A 21,044-nucleotide genomic window follows, 5' to 3' on the forward strand; every position below is an offset into this window, starting at 1 on the left:
TCAGTACTCTACAGTTCACATAAGTATGCTACAATACACAATAGTACTCTACATTACACTAGAGTATGCTACAGTACACTACAATATGCCACAGTCCGCTACTCTAGCGTATGCTTCAGTCCTCTACAGTACATGATAGTATGCTACAATACACAATAGTACTCTATAGTAATCGACAGTACACTACAGTATGTTGCAGTTCATTATAGTACTCTACTGTACAGTACACTAGTCAATTATTAGTGTAGCAGACTTTAGCAACTATAGTCTGCTATACTACTCTACCGTACACTTTACTACAGTATGCTACAGTACCCAAGAGTACACTACATTACTCCACTACAGTATATGCTACAGTATACTACAGTACATTACAGTATGGTATAGTAAGTTTATGTACACAACAGTATAAAGTAGTATGGACAGTATACTACAGTATATGACAGTAAGGTGCAGTAAAAGAAATCCTCAGCAACTAACTAACACATTAACCCTAAAGCTCATGTATATGTGCATACAATAGTTTCATATCATTTTAAATGAACAATGAACTGGTTTATAATGTCACTCAGCTCATATTAGTCATGTGGCGTTTGTTAATTCGCTACAAGTTTTTACTTTTACACACAGCCGAGTTATTCTGCTTTAAATTGTACACCGGTACAGGTTTATTAAAAATGAATTCAACAACAACAAAAACATTGTTATGTAATCACTGCAGGCACAGCATAATCTTAGATATTAAGACTTTATTAAAGTATAAAAACAAGCAAAACAATAACAGGAGCCTATTTGATTAGGGATATAAGGGGGTATCCCTGACAAACATCTAGACCTAAAAGTGTTTTAAACGTGTACGGGTCGTTCTGTGCCAAATCAACCGAAGTTTCCAACTGTTCCTGTTGACCGTATCAAGTTCTGATGAAACTCTGATAAATTATATGTGTATCTCTGTGTAAATTTGTTAGCATTGCTGTTGGGGTTTTTGACTTGCGATCATGATGGCCAAAGATGGCTATATATTAAAGATTTGATGTTAAGTTTTGTTTATTTCGCATTTGCCCTTACTGTCTACCTCAAATAACAATAGCAGTAGAATATTGACTCCAGCGCTACATGTGATCCCACTGATCAAGGCCAAAACCTGAAAAAAATTTCTGACATTCAGAAGCTCATAACTTCTAGATGAATCCTAATTTAACTGTGATGCTAGATTCCGACAGAACTCGAGTAAATATCTCAGTATAGCAAGTTTTATTTTTAGAAATAAAGATCTGGCCGTTTGAATAAACCCATAAATTATAGACGCAAATGCAAATAGGACGTGTGACAGCTAAAATTAAAGTATCACAACTTCTGGGAACATACGGTATGAATATTGTAATTAACATATTGACATGTTTTAATCAGAATCTGAGGTCTGTGGTGGTCACCTGTGAGGCCCTGGTTGATTCGGTATAGAACGAGTTGTACAGGAAATGACTCATTGATTAATTTCCAAAAGCAAAATTTGCTTATGTCAGCTCTATTGAACAGAGCAGGAAGTGAACACTGGCATTAAATGTGACTTAAAGAGCAGCATGCAGGTTTAAGTCTGGAACGGGTTTAACAACATGACCATGATGTATTTTAGCATTTTGGCACTTTTGCTTGTAACTCTACTCTTCCTCTTCCTTGCAGACAACATTGTCGAAGTACGCCTCGGCAGTTCTGAGGATCTGCTGAACAGCATTGAGAAGCATGATGTCGGTGTGTGGCTCGACCTCCAGCTCTTTACTGTAGTTCTTCACTGGAACCACAGAGGCGGGACTAATACCCAGACATACACTCACCTCCTGAATCTAAACATACACACACGCACACAAATGCACACACACATGTTTAACAAGCTAAACAAAACTAGCTAGCTAATATCAAAAATTATTTCTATACAGAAAATAGTTTTTAATAATTTTCAAAACTAAAATTCTGAGTGTTTCCAGAGCCGCATCAGAGGAAGCTCACCGTCTTGCGGAGGTAGTCACTCCGATAAACATATTTCATATCCTCTCCTGCCAAATGACACACTTCATCCACCTTAGTAAGCAGAACCATCTGTTGGACTCCTGTAGCAGGCGCACACACATACACACGCAGGTTACACAGTGAGAATGGCGGAGTGTGTGTGATGAAGCAGTGCAAACTCCACAATCCTGATTAATTTCCTATAACAGCACATCTCCAACTGTATTCTCCTTACACTCCTTACAATCATATGAGATTAAATTTCTCTTTATTAAAGAGCATGTTTTTTATAGTTATATTTAAAGGTTAAGAAATGATTGAGTTCCACTTCTTGCTGATGTTAGAGCAGCTAATCACACATCACGCCCTCACCATCCTCTATTATCTCTGTTAAAGTTAATAAAACATAAAATCCAGTGTATGTGTGTGTGTGCGTGTGTGTGTGTGTGTGTGTGTGTGTGTGTTACCCATGTGGTTGGCTTTTCTGCGGAAAGCACTCAGTTTCTCAATCAACTTGTCAGACAACACGTTGACCTTGCAGGCGTCCATTACGTACACCACAGCATGGATCTTCTCCTGCATACTGGGAACTTCACAGTAATAAGGAGAGTCTGACTGGAGAGGAACTGACGGGTTAAACTGGAGACAAAGAGATACAGAGAAGTCAGGCTTAATTTACAATCCTATTTGAAAAACATTGGAGACACAAAGAGAGGTTCTTAGAATTTGGAACATGAACCTAGGGGATTACTTATTAATGTACCATCGAGTACAAAAGTTTGTGCATCCACAGGACATACAGTTTATGTTCATTCACCTCTACACATGTTCATGCATTTACACTGAGCAGAGAATAAACAGGGTCACATGATTCAACTCTACCGGGTATCTGTCCTGAATGTGACCCTTTAAAATGTTGGTGAAGTCCTCAATGTCCATTCCAGCGTTAGCTCCCTCCTCCAGTCCCATAGAGTCACACAGCGTGATCGGCAAGAACTTATCACCCGCCTTAATGGAGTACACACGGAACTAAACACACACACACACACACACACACACACGCAAGCAAATGCACACTTTATCAACATCACCACCATCCTATATACATTGCCTGGTGGAAAAAAAAGTCACCACCTGATTTTATCAAATAGTTTTAAAATAGAATTTTAGCAAATACTTAAGCGCCTTCTCATTTCTTAAACAACCATGTCAGAAGACATACCCTGTGTAAAGATGTTACTCTGTTTCAGAAGGGTCAAATTATTGTCCTGCATCAAGCAAAGAAAACAACTAAGGAGATTACTGAAACTACTAACATCGGGTTAAGAACTGAACATTATTGAACCTTAGCAGGATAGTGCTGACCCGTCTTCTTCATCGTGAACATTCTGAATGAGTATGATTGTAGATCATTTAAACACTTAGTGAAATCCAAATTTTAAAAACACTACAGAACTATGATTAATCATATCTATGATTATTGATCCCAAAGGAAATTAGAGATATGCATCATTAATAGAGAGAGTAACACAAAGACAGGTTGTAGATTTGATTTGACCACTCTATATCTAACATACAGTCAGTATACACACAGGGTAAAACTGAGCGGAAGTTACTAGTGCACTGCTAAAAAGAAAAAGATACAAGATATATAAGAAGCAAATACAAGATATATAAGAAGCATATACTGTAAATAAGTTTTAAAAAAGGGACAGGGCACTAATAAGTAAAATTGCAGTGTAACCTTAATGAACTATTTTATGTGTGGCAACAGTGCAAATAGTATTCACTATGCAACCCTAACAGCATGAAAGTGACAATAAAACAGCAATGGAAAAAGGTCATTTGACCTGATGATTGAGCCTATCCCAGAATGATGGGCATGTCAGGGTAAGAAGGGAAGTGCATGAAGCGAGGCACCCATCATGTGCTTACCCTTAAGCCTCTAGAGGCAGTGTTATAATCTCGCGTCATTTTCCCAATTTTCTCCCTAATTTCGTCATTTCCAATTCTCACCCATCAGTAGGGCACTACCTGTCAGGGAGGGCCAAAGACTATACACCAATAGAACCAAGTGCCTTCCATCTCTCCCTTCTGAGAAAGCTTGGCCAATCAGCTCTCTCTAGGCCCCTGGCTGTGGGAGGCTACAGCCAAACTGGGGATTCAAACTTCAATCTCCAGATGATGGGGGTTAACTACTGCACCATTTAAGGACCCGAATACACATGACTGAAAGTAAGTTACCTGTGTGGTGAGGCTGGTGCCAGTGATGCCCGTGTTGGCCCTACTGCTCACATGGCCCTTAAACACAGAGTCAATGGAGTTAAAGAAGCTGGATTTGCCCGCTCCCACAGGACCGACCAGCAACACACGAGCTTTCTGCACCGAGCTCACACTCGGAGTCCAGCGCAAGATCGCATCAATCACAGACTTCCTCTTCCTACACATAAAAACAGACACATGCATATGATAAATGTACCTATTAACCTGAAACACACTCGTTGTGTTTATACTGAAATGTCATTGATGTGTTTAGTGATTGTTATGAGAATTTGTTGATTGTATTTCCGCTGTATATGAAGAGGTAGTAGGTGTTTGTTCATGATTATGACATTACAGAGAGATGTTTTCATCATGTCTTACTTATTTTTTCTAGCCACACTGGCGTTTATACATTCTGCATTACATACTTTACATTGTGTGTGATCTGAGAACCTGTAGAAACTTTTGTAGATCACAGACTAATTACAAACTTTAATATGTGAATCAGTCACAATAGATTTTATCTTTAAGATCTTTAACTGGTTAGAACTCTGACTGGGTCGCTGTCATCACCTACACAAACTAACCCTAACAGCTAATGACATCACTTCCTTTCATCTAGTCCAGTAGAAACATGTTCTTTATGGTGAAGACCTAAGACAAAGCTGGTGGAAGAATACCTAAACTACTTTACAGCCTGAGTAATTCTGAAGAAGATTTATACTGGTGTGATTTATCTTACTCTATACTCCACTCGATGTTCCTCCACTGTTTCTCCATGAGTGGTCTTAACTCTGCGGAAAAAAACAACATTTATTTTATTGTGTTCCTGTGAGCCAACCCTGCCTTACTGTAATACTGTATCTGGAATAAATCTCACCCTCCACGCGGTACACCTCACACTCGCTCAGCTGAAGGTCGTTGCCGTGCATCTCCACTGGGATAAAATTATATGTGCCTGGATTGCTGTACACGGTGGCGGTGTTATTGTGCAGAAAAAGCAGGGAGACATAATTGGGTCCAGTGTTTCCATCAATGAAGGAGCACTGGGCATTGGTGCTGGTCCATCGCAGAGGAGCTTTATCAACCTCACGCTCGTTAAAGCTGAACATGAACGCTTTGTCATCCATAATGTTCTGACCAGTCTGTGTGTAATCCTTACTGGTGTATGCTCCGAAGATGTAGCCCGAGTCATTATACGCTACAGTAACAGTTGAACCCTGGCGGTCACACTTCCTGTGGAAGGCATCAGCGGTGAAGCCATGGACACTGGCCTTGAACAGCAGAGTGAGTTTATCTTGACCGAGTAGAGAACATAGCTTTAGCTCCTGCTCCATGGACAGACGAGATGTAATCACACTCATTATGGCAATCTGGAACAAAACAGAGCAGAACAGAAAAAAGCTCACATACGATCAAGAGGAAAATCCTCCACTGACTTAACCACTAGAGATCTAAACCTCAATAACTCAATTTTAGAATGTAGAAGGTTACAAATCTTGGAGTTAAATGCAATACTGGTGTGGAAAGAGAAAGAGAGAGAGAGAGAGAGAAAGAATGTAATGCTGAGCACAAGAATGAAAAGAATGAAGGTAGGACACAACACCCCATAATTACTACACACCTGCTAAATCTTCTTGTGTCCAAAGCCGATTAAAGAAAATCAGAACACTGAATCTTTCTCTTTAGCGGGCAGTGACAGAGATGGAGCAAAACAGAAAGTGAAATAAAAGTTCTGAAGCAGATGTTCCACTTCACACCATACAGCAGCTCAGTGCTTAGATGCATTCACCAACTCAGGGGATTTTAGCAGAACAGAAACTTGCCACTTTCCTGTTTCATGAAATAACGACATGACCACAATGGTGAGTTTCTGTTCTGAAATCTGGGTATTTCAGTACAGAAACACACCACTTTCACTTTTCATCATCAGCCAACTGAAAAAAAAAAACACAGAGACGGGCAGAACAATCATCAATCTGCCGTGTGTGTGTGTGTAAGTGCCCTTAAGAAAACAGCTGTAACAGAGCTCTACTGATTGAGCATTGATTTCACCTCCAGGCCAGGTGTGGACATTAGAAGTAATTCCAATTCTTTTGATTCTAGACATCGGACCTGAATGTGTTGTGTTGTGCTGTTTGTACTTATTGTTTATGATAAAAAATAAACTTGATACAAATAGTTAGGCTCTCAGGAGTATTTATGTTGATGGACATGTCAGTAGCATCGGATGGATACATGTTTGTGTGACTGCTACAGTATAGGACACAATGATCAGTCATCCTGTCAATATGATAGTAAACTAAGTGTTTTCTGATTTAATTGCTAATGCACAAAGCTGCACTTTTAAAAATTTTTACAAATTAGACTGAAATTTGCTGACAGATGATGTCTTTGTAAATAAAGAAAAGAAAATAAGAAGACTGTTTTACCCCACGTGGCATGGTAGTGTAGTGGTTAGCCCAGTGGCCTTGGACCACTAATGTCAAGGGTTTGAGTGCCACCTCAGATCTGTGTGCTTGGTGTTTGCTTGTTCTCCTGATGCCTGGTAAGTTACCTCCCTCAATGTTATTTATATAGGGCTTTTAACAATGGTTATTGTCGCATAACAATAGGAAGAAACCTTCAGAGGAACCGTCTCAACAGGGAACCTGTCAACATTTGGTTGAATTCAGATATGACCAAGATGGCGGCTCATTCACAATGCAAGGCTCAGCATCTCTCCAGATTTTGGAGGTTTTTTTTTTTTCTTGCCGGGTTGTTCACTAAGAACAATTCAATTCAATTCAATTTTATTTGTATAGCGCTTTTAGCAATTTTCATTGCCGCAAAGCAGCTTTACATAGTCAAAGGAATTATTTAAGTTTGTATGAAATGTGAATTTGTATGAATCAAAATGGTCAGTTTGTCCCTGGTGAGCAAGCCGAGGGCGACAGTGGCAAGGAAAAACTCCCTGAGATGGTAATAGGAAGAAACCTTGAGAGAAACCAGACTCAACAGGGAACCCATCCTCATTTGGGTGAAACAGAAAGCAGTAAATGATCTGCATTTATACAGTGTGTAGGGTGGGAGGCAGTTCAGCTATAATAGCTGATGTTAATTGATGTTAATATGGAGTCCAGGTAGTTATTGAAGACCCAGGTAGACTTGTAAGAAGTTCCAGTCATGAACTATCGAACTGTCAAGTCCCCAGAGAAACAGTTGCCAACACCAGTCAAGGCCAGAACCATTTTCTAGGTAGAGAGAATCATTCCCAGACACCAGACGCATCCCAGAGAGACACACGGGGCATCCATGTGACGAGATCTTCAGCCAGAAGCGGGGCACCAGGATGGGTCAGACAGGTCCGGAGGGCAGAGGGAGTCTGGATCACTGGCAGCTCAGGAACAACATGTGTAGCTCGACAGAGAGAGAGAGAAAGAGTGAAAGGGGGAGACAGGAGGAGAGAGGAAAAAGAAAGAGGGGGGGGGAAAGAGAAGAAGAGGAGAGATGGCAGTTAGGTATGGTCACAGTCACACAATGTATAATGTGAATGTATATTAACTGTAGAGTGCAAGCAGAGACTCCGGCAGGACTAACTATGACAGCATAACTAAAAGGGAGAGCCAGAAGGAAACACAAACATGAGGGCTTCCTGACATGTAAAGCAAACAATCACCTCACCGTCAGCAAACAAAAGGACAGAATCTAAACATACCAGTTCACCATAATACTCTACGTCCATGAGTCCCCCAAATCTGCTCCTTTACCTATGGCAAATCTATTTATAAAAATGCTTGGCTAAATAAATAGGTTTTTAGCCTGGACTTAAACACTGAGACTGTGTCTGAGTCCCGAACATTATTTGGAAGACTATTCCATAACTTTGGGGCTTTGTAAGAAAAAGCTCTGCCCCCAGCTGTATTTTTCATAATACGTGGTACTGACAAGCAGCCTGCATCCTTTGATCGAAGTAGGCGTGGCGGATCGTAAGACACTAGCAGTTCGCTCAGGTACTGCGGCGCGAGACCATTTAATGCTTTATATGTCAAGAGTAGTATTTTAAAATCAATGCGAAATTTCACAGGGAGCCAATGGAGTGAAGATAAGATAGGGGTGATGTGCTCATATCTTCTGGTTCTGGTGAGGACTCTCGCTGCTGCATTCTGGACTAGCTGAAGCTTATTTATGCATCTAGCTGAACAACCAGACAGTAAGGCATTACAATAGTCCAACCTAGAGGTGATAAAAGCATGAACTAGTTTTTCTGCATCGTTTAGCGACAATAAATTTCTTATTCTGGCAATATTTCTGAGGTGAAAGAATGCTATCCTGGTAATATTATCTACATGTGCTTCAAATGAAAGGCTGGAATCAATAATCACACCAAGGTCTTTCACTGTTGCATTTGATGGAACAGAAAGGCCATCTAAAGTTACGGTGTGATCTTAAATTTTACTCCTAGCTGTATGCGGTCCTATGACTAGAACTTCTGTCTTATCCGGATTTAGCAGAAGGAAGTTAATTAGCATCCAATTTCTTATGTCCTGCACACATTGCTCAATTTTAGTAAGCTGTTTTTTCTCATCAGGTTTTGCTGAGACATATAACTGTGTATCGTCAGCATAACAATGAAAACTAATACCATGATTACGGATTATGTTGCCCAGAGGAAGCATGTAAAGGAAAAAAAGCAGTGGACCTAAAACTGAACCCTGCGGAACGCCAAACTCCACTAGAGAACATGCAGAATAATCACCATTTAAGTCTACATACTGATAACGATGGGTCAGATAGGATCTGAGCCAGGAGAGGGCTGTACCCTTAATTCCCACTACATTTTCTAATCTGTGAAGTAGAATAGCGTGATCAACAGTGTCAAAAGCTGCACTGAGGTCAAGTAATACAAGCATAGTTACACAACCCTGATCAGAGGCCAATAGAATGTCATTTACTACTTTAACGAGCGCTGTCTCTGTACTGTGATGAGGCCTAAATCCTGACTGATACAGTTTATGTATGCCATTTCTATGTATATATGAGCATAGCTGCTCCGCTACTATCTTTTCCAGGATCTTAGAGATAAAGGAAGTTTGATATTCCAGGATCTTAGAGATAAAGGGGAGGTTTGATATTCGTCTGTAACTGGACAGCTGACAGGGGTCGAGGTCAGGTTTCTTAATTATTGGTTTGATAACTGCTAATTTAAAAGATTTTGGAACATATCCAATGCTGAGTGAAGAATTAATTATTCTCAACAGGGGTTCTATTATTGCTGGTACTATCTGTTTAAGAAAATGTGTCGGTACAGGATCTAATATACAGGTTGATGAATTTGAAGAAGAGATGAGTGAAATTAGTTCATTCTCTTCAAGGGGAGTAAAGTATTCTAGGTTCTGATCTGACATGGCTAGATTAACATCTGCATCAATTACATTGTTCGGTTTCAAAACCTCAATTTTATGCCTAATATTTACAATTTTATTATTAAAAAAGTTCATGAAGTCCTCACTATTGCATGATGTTGTTGTGGAGATTTCTGCAGTGGTCTTATTTCTGGTTAATTTGGCTACAGCATTAAATAAGAATCTAGGATTATTTTTGTTATTTTCTATAAGAGTGGAGAGATATGTTGATCTAGCTACACTAAGAGCTTTTCTATAGTTCAGGATGCTCTCCTTCCATGCTATTTGAAATACTAGTAATTTAGTTTGACGCCATTTACGTTCTAATTTCCGAGCGGTCTGTTTTAAAGTGCGCGTGTGATCGTTATACCAGGGAGCAAGTTTTTTTATCTCTAATAATTTTTCTTTTGACTGGAGCTACATTATCTAGGGTATAGCGAAATGTCGACTCTAAATATTCAGTCGCCTGATCGAGTTCTGTGGGGTCAGACGGTGATCTAATCGAAGTTGGGAACTCTGGGAGATTACTGATAAAACTCTGTTTGGTAGTTGATGTGAATGTACGTTTCATACGGTAGCGCGGCGCTGTGTGTACATTATTACTGTGACACACTTGAATTAAGACAAGATAGTGATCTGAGATAACTTCAGACAGTGGTATTGTGAATAAATTTCTTATACTTAATCCAAATAATATTATTAAATCTAAAGTGTGACCTGCTTTATGAGTGGGTCCTACTACACACTGATTTACTCCTACCGAGTCCAGTATAGACATAAATGCAGTTCTCAGAGGGTCTTCTGGGTTTTCAAAATGAATATTAAAATCTCCAGCAATTAACACTTTGTCTACAGAAATGACTAGGTTTGAGAGGAAATCTGCAAATTCACTAAGAAATTCCGAGTACGGCCCTGGAGGTCTGTAAATGACAATAAGCGGGATCGACTGAGCTGACTTAATATAGTTAAATACACTTATGTTACTATAAAGAATTTCAAATGAATTAAATTTGTGTCCGTGTTTTTGTACAATAGTCAAATTATCATTGTGAATAACTGCGACGCCTCCTCCTCTACCAGTTAACCGAGGCTGGTGTATGTAGCTGAACAGGCTTGCTTTACCATCCTACAGCAGGCAAGAACTTATAGGCATTGGAATACAGATAGTTTTGCTACTTCTATCGTTGGTCTCCGACTTATTCCAGAGCTCTCCTCTGATCTAAAGCTATCACTGTTAAATATTGGATCTCTTACATCTAAAGCAGTTATAGTTAATGAAATTATCATGGATCAGGAATTTGATATACTCTGTTTAACAGAAACCTGGATTAAACAGGACGAGTATGTAGCTCTAAATGAAGCTAGTCCTCCTGGATACAGCTACATACACCAGCCTCGGTTAACTGGTAGAGGAGGAGGCGTCGCAGTTATTTACAATGATAATCTGTCTATTGTACAAAAACACGGACACAAATTTAATGCATTTGAAGTTCTCTATAGTAACATAAGTGTAGCTACAAATATTAAGTCAGCTCAGTCGATCCCGATAATCATCATTTACAGACCTCCAGGGCCGTAATTTCTTAGTGAATTTGCAGATTTTCTCTCAAACATAGTCGTTTCTGTAGACAAGGTGTTAAATGCTGGAGATTTTAATATTCATTTTGAGAATCCAGAAGACCCTGTGCATAAAGCATTTATGTCCATACTGGACTCAGTAGGAGTAAATCAGTGTGTAGTAGGACCCACTCATAAAGCAGGTCACACTTTAGATTTAATAATATTATTCGGATTAAGTATAAGAAATTTATTCACAATTCCACTATCTGAAGTTATCTCAGATCACTATCTTGTCTCAATTAAAGTGTGTTATAGTAATAACGTACGCACAGCACCGCACTACCGTATGAAACGTACATTCACATCAACTACCACACAGAGTTTTATCAGTAATCTCCCAGAGTTCCCAACTTAGATTAGATCACCGTCTGACCCCACAGAGTCGACATTCCGTTATACCTTAGATAATGTAGTTCCAGTTAAAAGAAAAATTATTAGAGATAAGAAACTCGCTCCCTGGTATAACGATTATACACGCTCTTTAAAACAGACCGCTCAGAAATTAGAACGTAAATGGCATCAAACTAAATTGTTAGTATTTTAAATAGCATGGAAGGAGAGCATCCTGAACTATAGAAAAGCTCTTAGTGTAGCTAGATCAACGTATCCCTCCACTCTTATAGAAAATAACAAAAATAATTCTAGATTTTTATTTAATACCGTAGCCAAATTAACCAAAAATAAGACCACTGCAGAAATCTCCACAACAACGTTGTGCAATAGTGAGGACTTCATGAACTTTTTAAATAATAAAATTGTAAATATTAGGCATAAAATTGAGGCTTTGAAACCAAACAATGTAAGTTATGCAGATGTTAAACTAGCTATGTCAGATCGGAACCTAGAATACTTTACTCCCCTTGAAGAGAATGAACTAATTTCACTCATCTCTTCTGCAAATTCATCAACCTGTATATTAGATCCTGTACCGACACATTTTCTTAAACAGATAGTACCAGCAATAACAGAACCCCTGTTGAGAATAATTAATTCTCAGCATTTGGTATGTTCCAAAATCTTTTAAATTAGCAGTTATTAAACAGATTATAAAGAAATCTGACCTTGACCCCTGTCAGCTGTCCAATTACAGGCCAATACCAAACCCCTAGTTCATCTCTAAGATTCTGGAAAAGATAGTAGTGGAGCAGCTATGCTTATATCTACATAGAAATAGCATACATGAACTGTGACAGTCAGGATTTAGGCCGATCGGTATCAGTATGTAGACTTAAATGGTGATTATTCTGCATGTTCTCTAGTGGAGTTTGGTGTTCCACAGGGTTTAGTTTTAGGCCCACTGCTTTTTTCCCTTTACATGCTTCCTCTGGGCAACATAATCCGTAAGCATGGTATTAGTTTTCACTGTTATGTTGACGACACACAGTTATATGTCTCAGCAAAACCTGATGAGATAAACCAGCTTAACCAAAGTTGAGCAATGTGTGCAAGACATAAGAAATTGGATGCTAATTAACTTCCTTCTGCTTAATCCAAATAAGACAGAAGTTCTAGTCATAGGACCGCATACAGCTAGAAGTAGGATTCTAGATCACTCTGTAACTTTAGCTGGCCTTTCTGTTCAAGTGCAACAGTAAAAGACCTCGGTGTGATTATAAATTCCAGCCTTTCATTTGAAGCTCATGTAGATAATATTACCAGGATAGCATTCTTTCACCTCAGAAATATTGCCAAGATAAGAAATATATTGTCACTAAACGAAGCAGAAAAACTAGTTCATGCTTTTATCACCTCTAGGTTGGACTATTGTAATGCCCTACTGTTTGGTTGTTTAACTAGGTGCATAAACAAGCTTCAAGCTAGTCCAGAATGCAGCAGCGAGAGTCCTCACTAGAACCAGAAGTTACGAGCACATCACCCCTATCTTATCTTCACTTTATTGGCTCCCTGTGAAATTTCGCATTGATTTTAAAATACTACTTTTGACATATAAAAGCATTAAATGGTCTCGCTCCGCAGTATCTGAGTGAACTGCTAGTGTCTTACGATTCGACCACCTACTTCGATCAAAGGATGCAGGCTGCTTGTCAGTACCGCGTATTATAAAAACTATAGCTAATGACAGAGCTTTTTCTTACAAAGCCCCAAAATTATGAAATTGTCTTACAAATAGTGTTCGGGACTCAGACACAGTCTCAGTGTTTAAGTCCAGGCTAAAAACCTATTTATTTAATCAAGCATTTTTATAAATAGATTAGCCTTAGGTAAAGAAGCAGATCTGGGGGACTCATGGACGTAGAGTATTATGGTTAACTGGTATGTTTAGATGCTGTCTTCCCCACTCTCATTGATCACTCAGGTTTGTTGACGGTGAGGTGATTGGTTGCCTTACATCTCAGGGAGCCCTCATGTCTGTGTTTCCTTCTAGCTCTCCCTTTTATTTATGCTGTTATAGTTAGTCCTGCCGGAGTCTCTGCTTGCACTCTACAGTAAATATACATTTACATTATACATTATATGACTGTGACCATACCTAACTGTTATCTCTCCTCTTCTGCTCTCTCTCCTGCTCTTTCTCTTCCCTCTCTCCCCCTCTGTCTCTTCCCTCTCCCCCTTTTCCTTTCCTCTCACTGTCGAGCTACACATGATATTCCTGAGCTGCCGGTGATCCAGACTCCCTCTGCCCTCCGGACCTGTCTGACCCATCCTGGTGCCCCGCTTCTGGTTGGAGATCTCGTCACATGGATGCCCTGTGTGTCTCTTTGGGATGCGTCTCGTCTCTGGGGATGGTTCTCTCTACCTAGAAGATGGTTCTGGCCTCGACTGGTGTTGGCAGCTGTTACTCTGAGGACTTGACCGTTCGATAGTTCAGGACTGGAACTTTATACAAGTCTACCTGAGTTTTCAATAACTACCTGGACTCCATATTAACATCAATTAACATCAACTGTTATGCTAAACAGCCTGCCAACTAACACACAGTATGAATGCAGATCAATTCCTGCTCTCTGTTTCACCCAGATGAGGATGGGTTCCCGGTTGAGTCTGGTTCCTCTCAAGGTTTCTTTCTCAGGAAGTTTTTTCTTGCCACTGTCGCCCTCGGCTTGCTCACCAGGGACTATCTGACCATTTTGATTCATACACATTAAAATTCCATACAAACTTAAATAATTCTTTTGACTGTGTAAAGCTGCTTTGGTACAATACCAATTGTTAAAAGCGCTATACAAATAAATTGAATTAAAATCTCCAGAACACTGGAGGTTATTCACTCTGCCCCGCGTGACAGAAGTGCGCTCAGGCGGCGTCGAGACCTTAAACAAAGGCAGGTGAAGCATGGCGAGCTAAGAGCTAAGCTAAAGCTAATGCCGCATCGGCTTTCTTTACCCAGCATTTACCTAGCTAATGTTTGGTCACTTAATAACAAAATGGACGAACTATGACTGCACATCTCCAGCGAAAAAAGGATTATGGATTCTAATATCATGATTTTCACAGAAACATGGTTGAACAGTGGCATACCAGATAGCGCTATTGAGCTAGCTGAACGTTATCTGGGCAGACAGGACGACAGATGACTCAGGTAAGATCAGAGGTGGAGGAGTGTGCATTTATGTAAACAAAGTTTGGTGTACAAACCCTATTATTACCAAGAGGCACTGCTCCCCTAACCTGAAATTTCTTATGGTTAAGTGTAGACCCCTTTATCTACAGAGAGAATTCACTTCAACCATTATAACTGCTGTATACATCCCATCTAATGCTAATGCCAAGCTTGCAATGAAAGAACTACATGCAGCCAGTAGCACATGTGGCAGGGTGGTGGGGTTTATTTTTCTTTAGGTTGGGAAATAAAATTCCCCTTAACCAACCTTAAAAGACTAATAACAAATACCAATTACGCTACCCAGGATTGGTTACCTGGGAAAAGATTAAGACACACGGGTTCGAGTCTCTTGGTAAGAACACAGGGACATGGATACCGAAAACAAATATACAAGTCTTTATTTATAAAACAATCTGTCAGAATTAGACACTATCGGTGACAGTTTAAGACAAATCACTAAAATAGCCCAGGCGAAGAAAACAAACAAAAAAAAGATTGGAGCTGGGGACTTAACCCTAGAGAGACAGGCTACAGTACTGTAGGTACAAGACTACACTCCTGGCCAGCAGTAAATAATCAAACGTGCACCAAATCACTCACACACTAGTGAAAATGTAGTACCACTCCACACTTTGTAAACAGAGACACTTTACAAGCAGCTAGCCTGCCTTCTCTCTGTCCCCAGCACCTAGAAAAGAAAATAACAAGTAATAAAATTTAGCTGCTAGGCAACCTCCACACTTGGAGGACAAATAAACTTTGATGGGTCGATGTTTCAGTTTTGTGTTGAAGCCATAGCATCAAACACAATGGCTGACAAAATAAGGCAAAGCAGCATAAAACAAAACAAACAAACCAGCCCAAAGCAGCAGCACAAGCAAAGCAATGGAACTGCAGCAAAAGGCAAAACAATAAAAATAACTAATGGAAACACAGAAATGATTACAGGGACAAAAACGAAACTAAAAAAAAACAAAGGGACAAAAAAAAAATAAAACACTAAGCTAAAGCAAAACAAATGCTAAAAACAAAACAAACACTATGCTGAAGCAAAACAGCAGTGCTGAAGCTGCGACCCAAGCTGTGAGCGATGCAACGCCGAGAACATGTGGGAGAAGTACCCTCGCCAGCCGATCAATTTACCTAAAATATAAAATAACATTTAAGTAAAAAGATACGGCTTATACCTGTGTGGCGGGCACCAAGGAAATAAATCACCTAGTGATCTTAGCACTGCTAAGCGAAGAAACAGAGACCCAATATACCAATTAAACAGCAGCATTCGTCTCCCTCAGTACACAAGCACAAATCACGCAGCTCTTGAGAAAGGGTAAGTATAATGGACGCCAACGAGCTGCTTATCCGTTCCCCTCGGATTCAATTAAGATTTTAAAAATAGGCGGCTTCCCAAAGGAAAGCGCTATTAGTTATATAATAACCTTCATGTGTACAAGTAATTGAACATACAGCACACCAAACATACCTCTCGCACGCAGCAAAGCCGCACACCTGGCTGGACTCACAACACCCTTTTATACTTCCCCAAATTACAATTGATGATCCGTATCAGGTGCATAATCGGAAATCCGGATCGAAGTGCATAACTCTCTCTCACCACACACACATCAGTCAACGCATCCAGATGCTGATTTTATTGTTGCGGGTGACTTTAACCACTCCAGCTTTAACCACTCCAGCTTAAAAACAGTGCTCCCTAGATTTCACCAGCATATTTCCTTTCATACCAGATGAAATAAAACCCTGGACCATGTTTACACCCACATACCTGGAGCTTAGAAGGCTACCTGGGACAATCAGATCACCTCTCTTTGTTTCTCTTCCCCGCATATTCACCACTCATCCAATGCAAAGACAAAGTGTGGCCAGTGGGGGCTGACTCTAAACTTCAAAAGGGCAGGTTTCAAAACACTGACTGCAGCATGTTTGATACTCAGGCCACCTGTGGCTCTTACTTGGATATTGTGAGCTACGCTTTCCCTATCCTTGACTAAATCAACACCATGACATACACAACACTCCATAAATAGGTCAATCTGTACCAAATCAGAAGCCTTGGATTCAATTCAATTCAATTCAATTTTATTTGTATAGCGCTTTTAACGATTTACATCATCACAAAGCAGCTTTACACAATCAAAAGAATTAAGTTTGTATGAAATGTGAATGTGTATAAATCAAAATTATATGATTGTCCCTGATGAGCAAGCCTAGGACGACGGCGACAGTGGCAAGGAAAAACTCCCTGAGATGGTAATAGGAAGAAACCTTGAGAGGAACCAGACTCAACAGGGAACCCATCCTCATCTGGGTGAAAACAGATAGCAGGGATTGATGTGCATAATAATATGCGAGACTGGAGATTCAGTATAAGAGGAGATGTGTAAGATTAAAGTCCAGTTTGTTCCTGGAGGCTCAGGTAGACTGAGGGACCCAGGATGAGTTAGACAGCTCCAGCGGGCGGAGGAGGTCTGGATCACTGGCAGCTCAGGAGCGACATGTATAGCTCGACAGAGAGATAGGTAGAGGAAAAAGAAGAGACGGAGAGAGAGAGAGGATAGAGCAGAAAAGGGGAGAGTAAAAGAGATGGAGAAATAACAGTTAGGTATGGTCACAGTCGAACAATGTATAATGTAAATGTATATTAACTGTAGAGTGCAAGCAGAGACTCCGGCAGGACTAACTATGACAGCATAACTAAAAAGGGAGAGCCAGAAGGAAACACAAACATGAGGGGGAACTGAGATGTAAAGCAACCAATCACCTCACCGTCAACAAACCTGAGTGATCAATGAGAGTGGGAAAGACAGCATCTAAACATACCAGTTCACCATAATACTCTACGTCCATGAGTCCCCCAGATCTGCTCCTTTACCTAAGGCTAATCTATTTATAAAAATGCTTGATTAAATAAATAGGTTTTTAGCCTGGACTTAAACACGGTACTGACAAGCAGCCTGCATCCTTAAGACACTAGCAGTTCACTCAGATACTGCGACGCGAGACCATTTAATGCTTTATACTTCAAGAGTAGTATTTTAAAATCGATGCGAAATTTCACAGGAAGCCAATGCAATGTGGGTAAAATAGGGGTGATGTGCTCATATCTTCTGGTTAGAGGAAAAAAAAGAGTGAGGACTCTCGCTGCTGCATTCTGGACTAATTGAAGCTTGTTTAAGCACCTAGTTGAACAACCAGACAGTAAGGCGTTACAATAATTCAACCTAGACGTGATAAAAGCATGAACTAGTTTTTCTGCATAATTTGGTGACAATATATTTCTTATCTTGACAATATTTCTGAGGTGAAAGAATGCTATCCTGGTAATATTATCTACATGAGCTTCAAATGAAAGGCTTGAATCTATAATCACACTGAGGTGTTTTACTGTTGCACTTGATGAAACAGAAAGGCCATTTAAAATCACAGTGTGATCAGAAAGCTTACTTCTAGCTGCTTGTGGTCCTATGACTAGAACTTCTGTCTTATCAGGATTAAGCAGAAGGAAATTAATTAACATCCAATCTCTTATGTCCTGCACACATTGCTCACATTGCTTTAGTAAACTGGTTTTTCTCATCTGGTTTTGCTGAAACGTATACTTGTGTGTCATCAGCATAACAATGAAAACTAATACCATGTTTACGAATTATGTTGCCTAGAGGAAGCATGTAAAGAGAAAAAAGCAGTGGGCCTAAAACAGAACCCTGTGGAACACCAAACTCAACTTGAGAACATGAGGAATGGTCACCATCTAAATCTACAAACTGATAACGATCAGTCAAATAGGATCTGAGCCATAAGAGGGCTGTTCCCTTAATTCCCACTACATTTTCTAATCTGTGAAGGAGAATACTATGATCAATAAGGTCAAAAGCTGCACTGAGGTCGAGTAACACAAGTATAGTTACACAACCCTGATCAGAGGCCAATAGGAGGTCATTTACTAGGATGAACAAAGAGGTTCGTCTCTTACTGAAGGCTCGTAACCCCACTGATGCACAGGCCTACAGTACAACCAGGGCCAATCTGGGACGGGGTATTAACATGGCCAAGTACTGCTACAAGCTGAAATGCTGCAGCAAATGTGGCAAGGTATTCAGACAATCAGCAAATACAGGCTCATCTCTAGCCCAAGCTATTGTACCCACCTGCCTTAAGACCACCATATTCATATGCACATGATTCTTATCTTGCCATATATCCTTCTTCATTGCACTCAGTGTATATAACCCTTTCTGTTTACAGTTACCTATGCATACAGTATACACATGCAACCTATAATATAAGTATAAACTTCACACTGGCTACACCAAAATCAAACTCTTCATTTGCACTCATTATATTACCTTCCTCACTGTATCATGTTTACATATGCAAACTCCTTTAGCATGGTATACAATACCTTCCTTACTGTAATCATTTGCACTCATTGTAACTAATCTACCTCTTTATATACTCTCTATATACTATTTATATATGCAAATTATTCTCATTCTCTATATACTATTTATAAATGCAAGTTATTCTGGACTATTCTAGATGCTAAGTAGATGATGTGTATTTCGTTGCCTTGTACCTAAATGTGCAGTGACAAAGTTGAATCTAATCTAATCTAACCTAATACAGTTAAACCTCGAATCTTGAGTAACGTGGTTTACGAGTGTTCCACAAGACAAGCAAAGATTTTTAATAATAACAATTTTCTCTCTCTCGTGCTGCGGAATTGTGGGTAATCGTCTCCCCTGCTGGGTCTTACTGCGCGTCTCTTACTGATATAATCAACATTCGTGCACGCATGTACTGTTTACTTTAACACTGTGACCCAGTGTGTGTGTGTAAAACATATTTTATTTTGTGTCTGTATGCGTGTGTGTTAGAATTATTTTATATATAAAGGAGTTATTTCTACTCTCTTCCTCATAGATCTGATCTTACCGTGTTAAATCTTTCCTGTTGCTATCTTCCTGTCTCCTCTTGCATCTGCTCCTTAAGATGTGAACGCTCCCACGCTCACCTTCCCATTCTCTCTTCATGTCTCTCTCCCCCTCTCTCTCTCCCCCTCTCTCTCTCTCCCCCTCTGTCTCCTTCCCCCTCTCCCCCTAACTCGAGCCAACATCTTGTGATCTGTCTCTGGACGGACAACTCTCCATCTTCCTTTCCTTTGATTCTTCAGGATCTCACCAGGACATTTACAATGGTTCATGTTCTTTGTAGTAACATATGTCTATGGCACAGGCGTTTGGTCAAACAATATATAAACCCCATCTTTTGCTGTTAATAAACAGAGACCTTTCTGACAGACAACGTGTGTGTGTGTGTTTGACTGTCTCTCCTGGCGCCAGAGAAGCTTACTGAAGCACAGCGGACAGACCGAGCAACTCGCCTCTCTTACTACGTAACTTTAAAAAAACTTTACAGTGTGTGTACAGCGCGCATGTAAAGCAAAAGCAAGTCTCATTAGAGAGGTTAAAGATTCATTTTCTCTCTCTGCTCAAGACTCAGCCTGCTCTTTGCCCGCTGTCTGTGTCTGTGTGCGCATAGGTCGATGGACATCGTGCCACACACACACAGACCGATCCTACTTTCGCCTTCACAGACACACACTTTCTCTCTGCTCTACACAGAAACACTGCTCTGTCGCGATTCTTTTTAAAGGTAGAGTTCAGGTTAATTTTATTTATTTTTACTTTACAGCAGTGATTCCGTTAGTTTGTCGCTCAATCGAGTGTCATTAGAGAGATTTCTTTATTTTTCCTATAAAACAGTGTTTCCGTTGTGCGCACATGTGTGTGTAAAAAGAGCGGAGGAAGGGTAATTGCGTAAGACGGAAAGGGGGAGAGGGGCGCTTACTTTAAATTCTCACACACACACACACACACACACACACAGAGTGCCTGTGCGCAAAAACACTTATCTTACTTATAAAGTGGGGGTTAATTTATTTAATTTTTACTTAATATTTTTGTGTTAATTTTTTTTATGTATTAAGTTTTTTGGGCTGTGGAACGAATCATTTGAGTTTCCATTATTTCTTATGGGAAATTTTTTAAATGCTTTACAATTTAAGTGTTTGGAATACGAGCCCACTTCCTGAACGAATTATTTCTTGTAATCCAAGGTTCCACTGTATGGATTTTATGGAGTATATAGCATTGACTGAAGTAGGTCTGAGGTAAAGTGCTTAATGT

At 39.9% G+C, this 21,044-nt stretch overlaps 1 protein-coding gene across 1 annotated transcript; it reads right to left on the reverse strand.

Moving 5' to 3' along the window:
* Nucleotides 1-1,339: 1,339 nt before the first annotated feature.
* LOC128525188 (interferon-induced protein 44-like) lies at nucleotides 1,340-5,661 on the reverse strand. Its single transcript, XM_053497496.1, has 7 exons — nucleotides 5,147-5,661; nucleotides 5,009-5,060; nucleotides 4,249-4,444; nucleotides 2,887-3,033; nucleotides 2,472-2,643; nucleotides 2,005-2,105; nucleotides 1,340-1,841 (listed from the first exon to the last, which is right to left on the reverse strand). The coding sequence occupies exons 1-7, from the start codon at nucleotides 5,628-5,630 to the stop codon at nucleotides 1,659-1,661; spliced, it is 1,335 nt and encodes a 444-aa protein (XP_053353471.1). The 5' UTR covers nucleotides 5,631-5,661; the 3' UTR covers nucleotides 1,340-1,658.
* Between the last annotated feature and the right edge of the window lie 15,383 nt (nucleotides 5,662-21,044).

The sequence above is a fragment of the Clarias gariepinus genome, chromosome 1, assembly GCF_024256425.1.
Source record: "Clarias gariepinus isolate MV-2021 ecotype Netherlands chromosome 1, CGAR_prim_01v2, whole genome shotgun sequence".
Lineage (NCBI taxonomy): Eukaryota > Metazoa > Chordata > Actinopteri > Siluriformes > Clariidae > Clarias > Clarias gariepinus.

Bases quoted from the DNA above. Each gene is read 5' to 3' on its own strand.
- LOC128525188 (XM_053497496.1), bottom strand. From the start codon at position 5,630: ATGAGTGTGATTACATCTCGTCTGTCCATGGAGCAGGAGCTAAAGCTA. The intron at 5,061-5,146 runs GTGAGATTTATT...TTTTTTCCGCAG, and splicing joins TGAGGTGTACCGCGTGGAGG to AGTTAAGACCACTCATGGAG. The intron at 2,644-2,886 runs GTAGAGTTGAAT...CTTTGTCTCCAG, and splicing joins ACATTCAGGACAGATACCCG to TTTAACCCGTCAGTTCCTCT.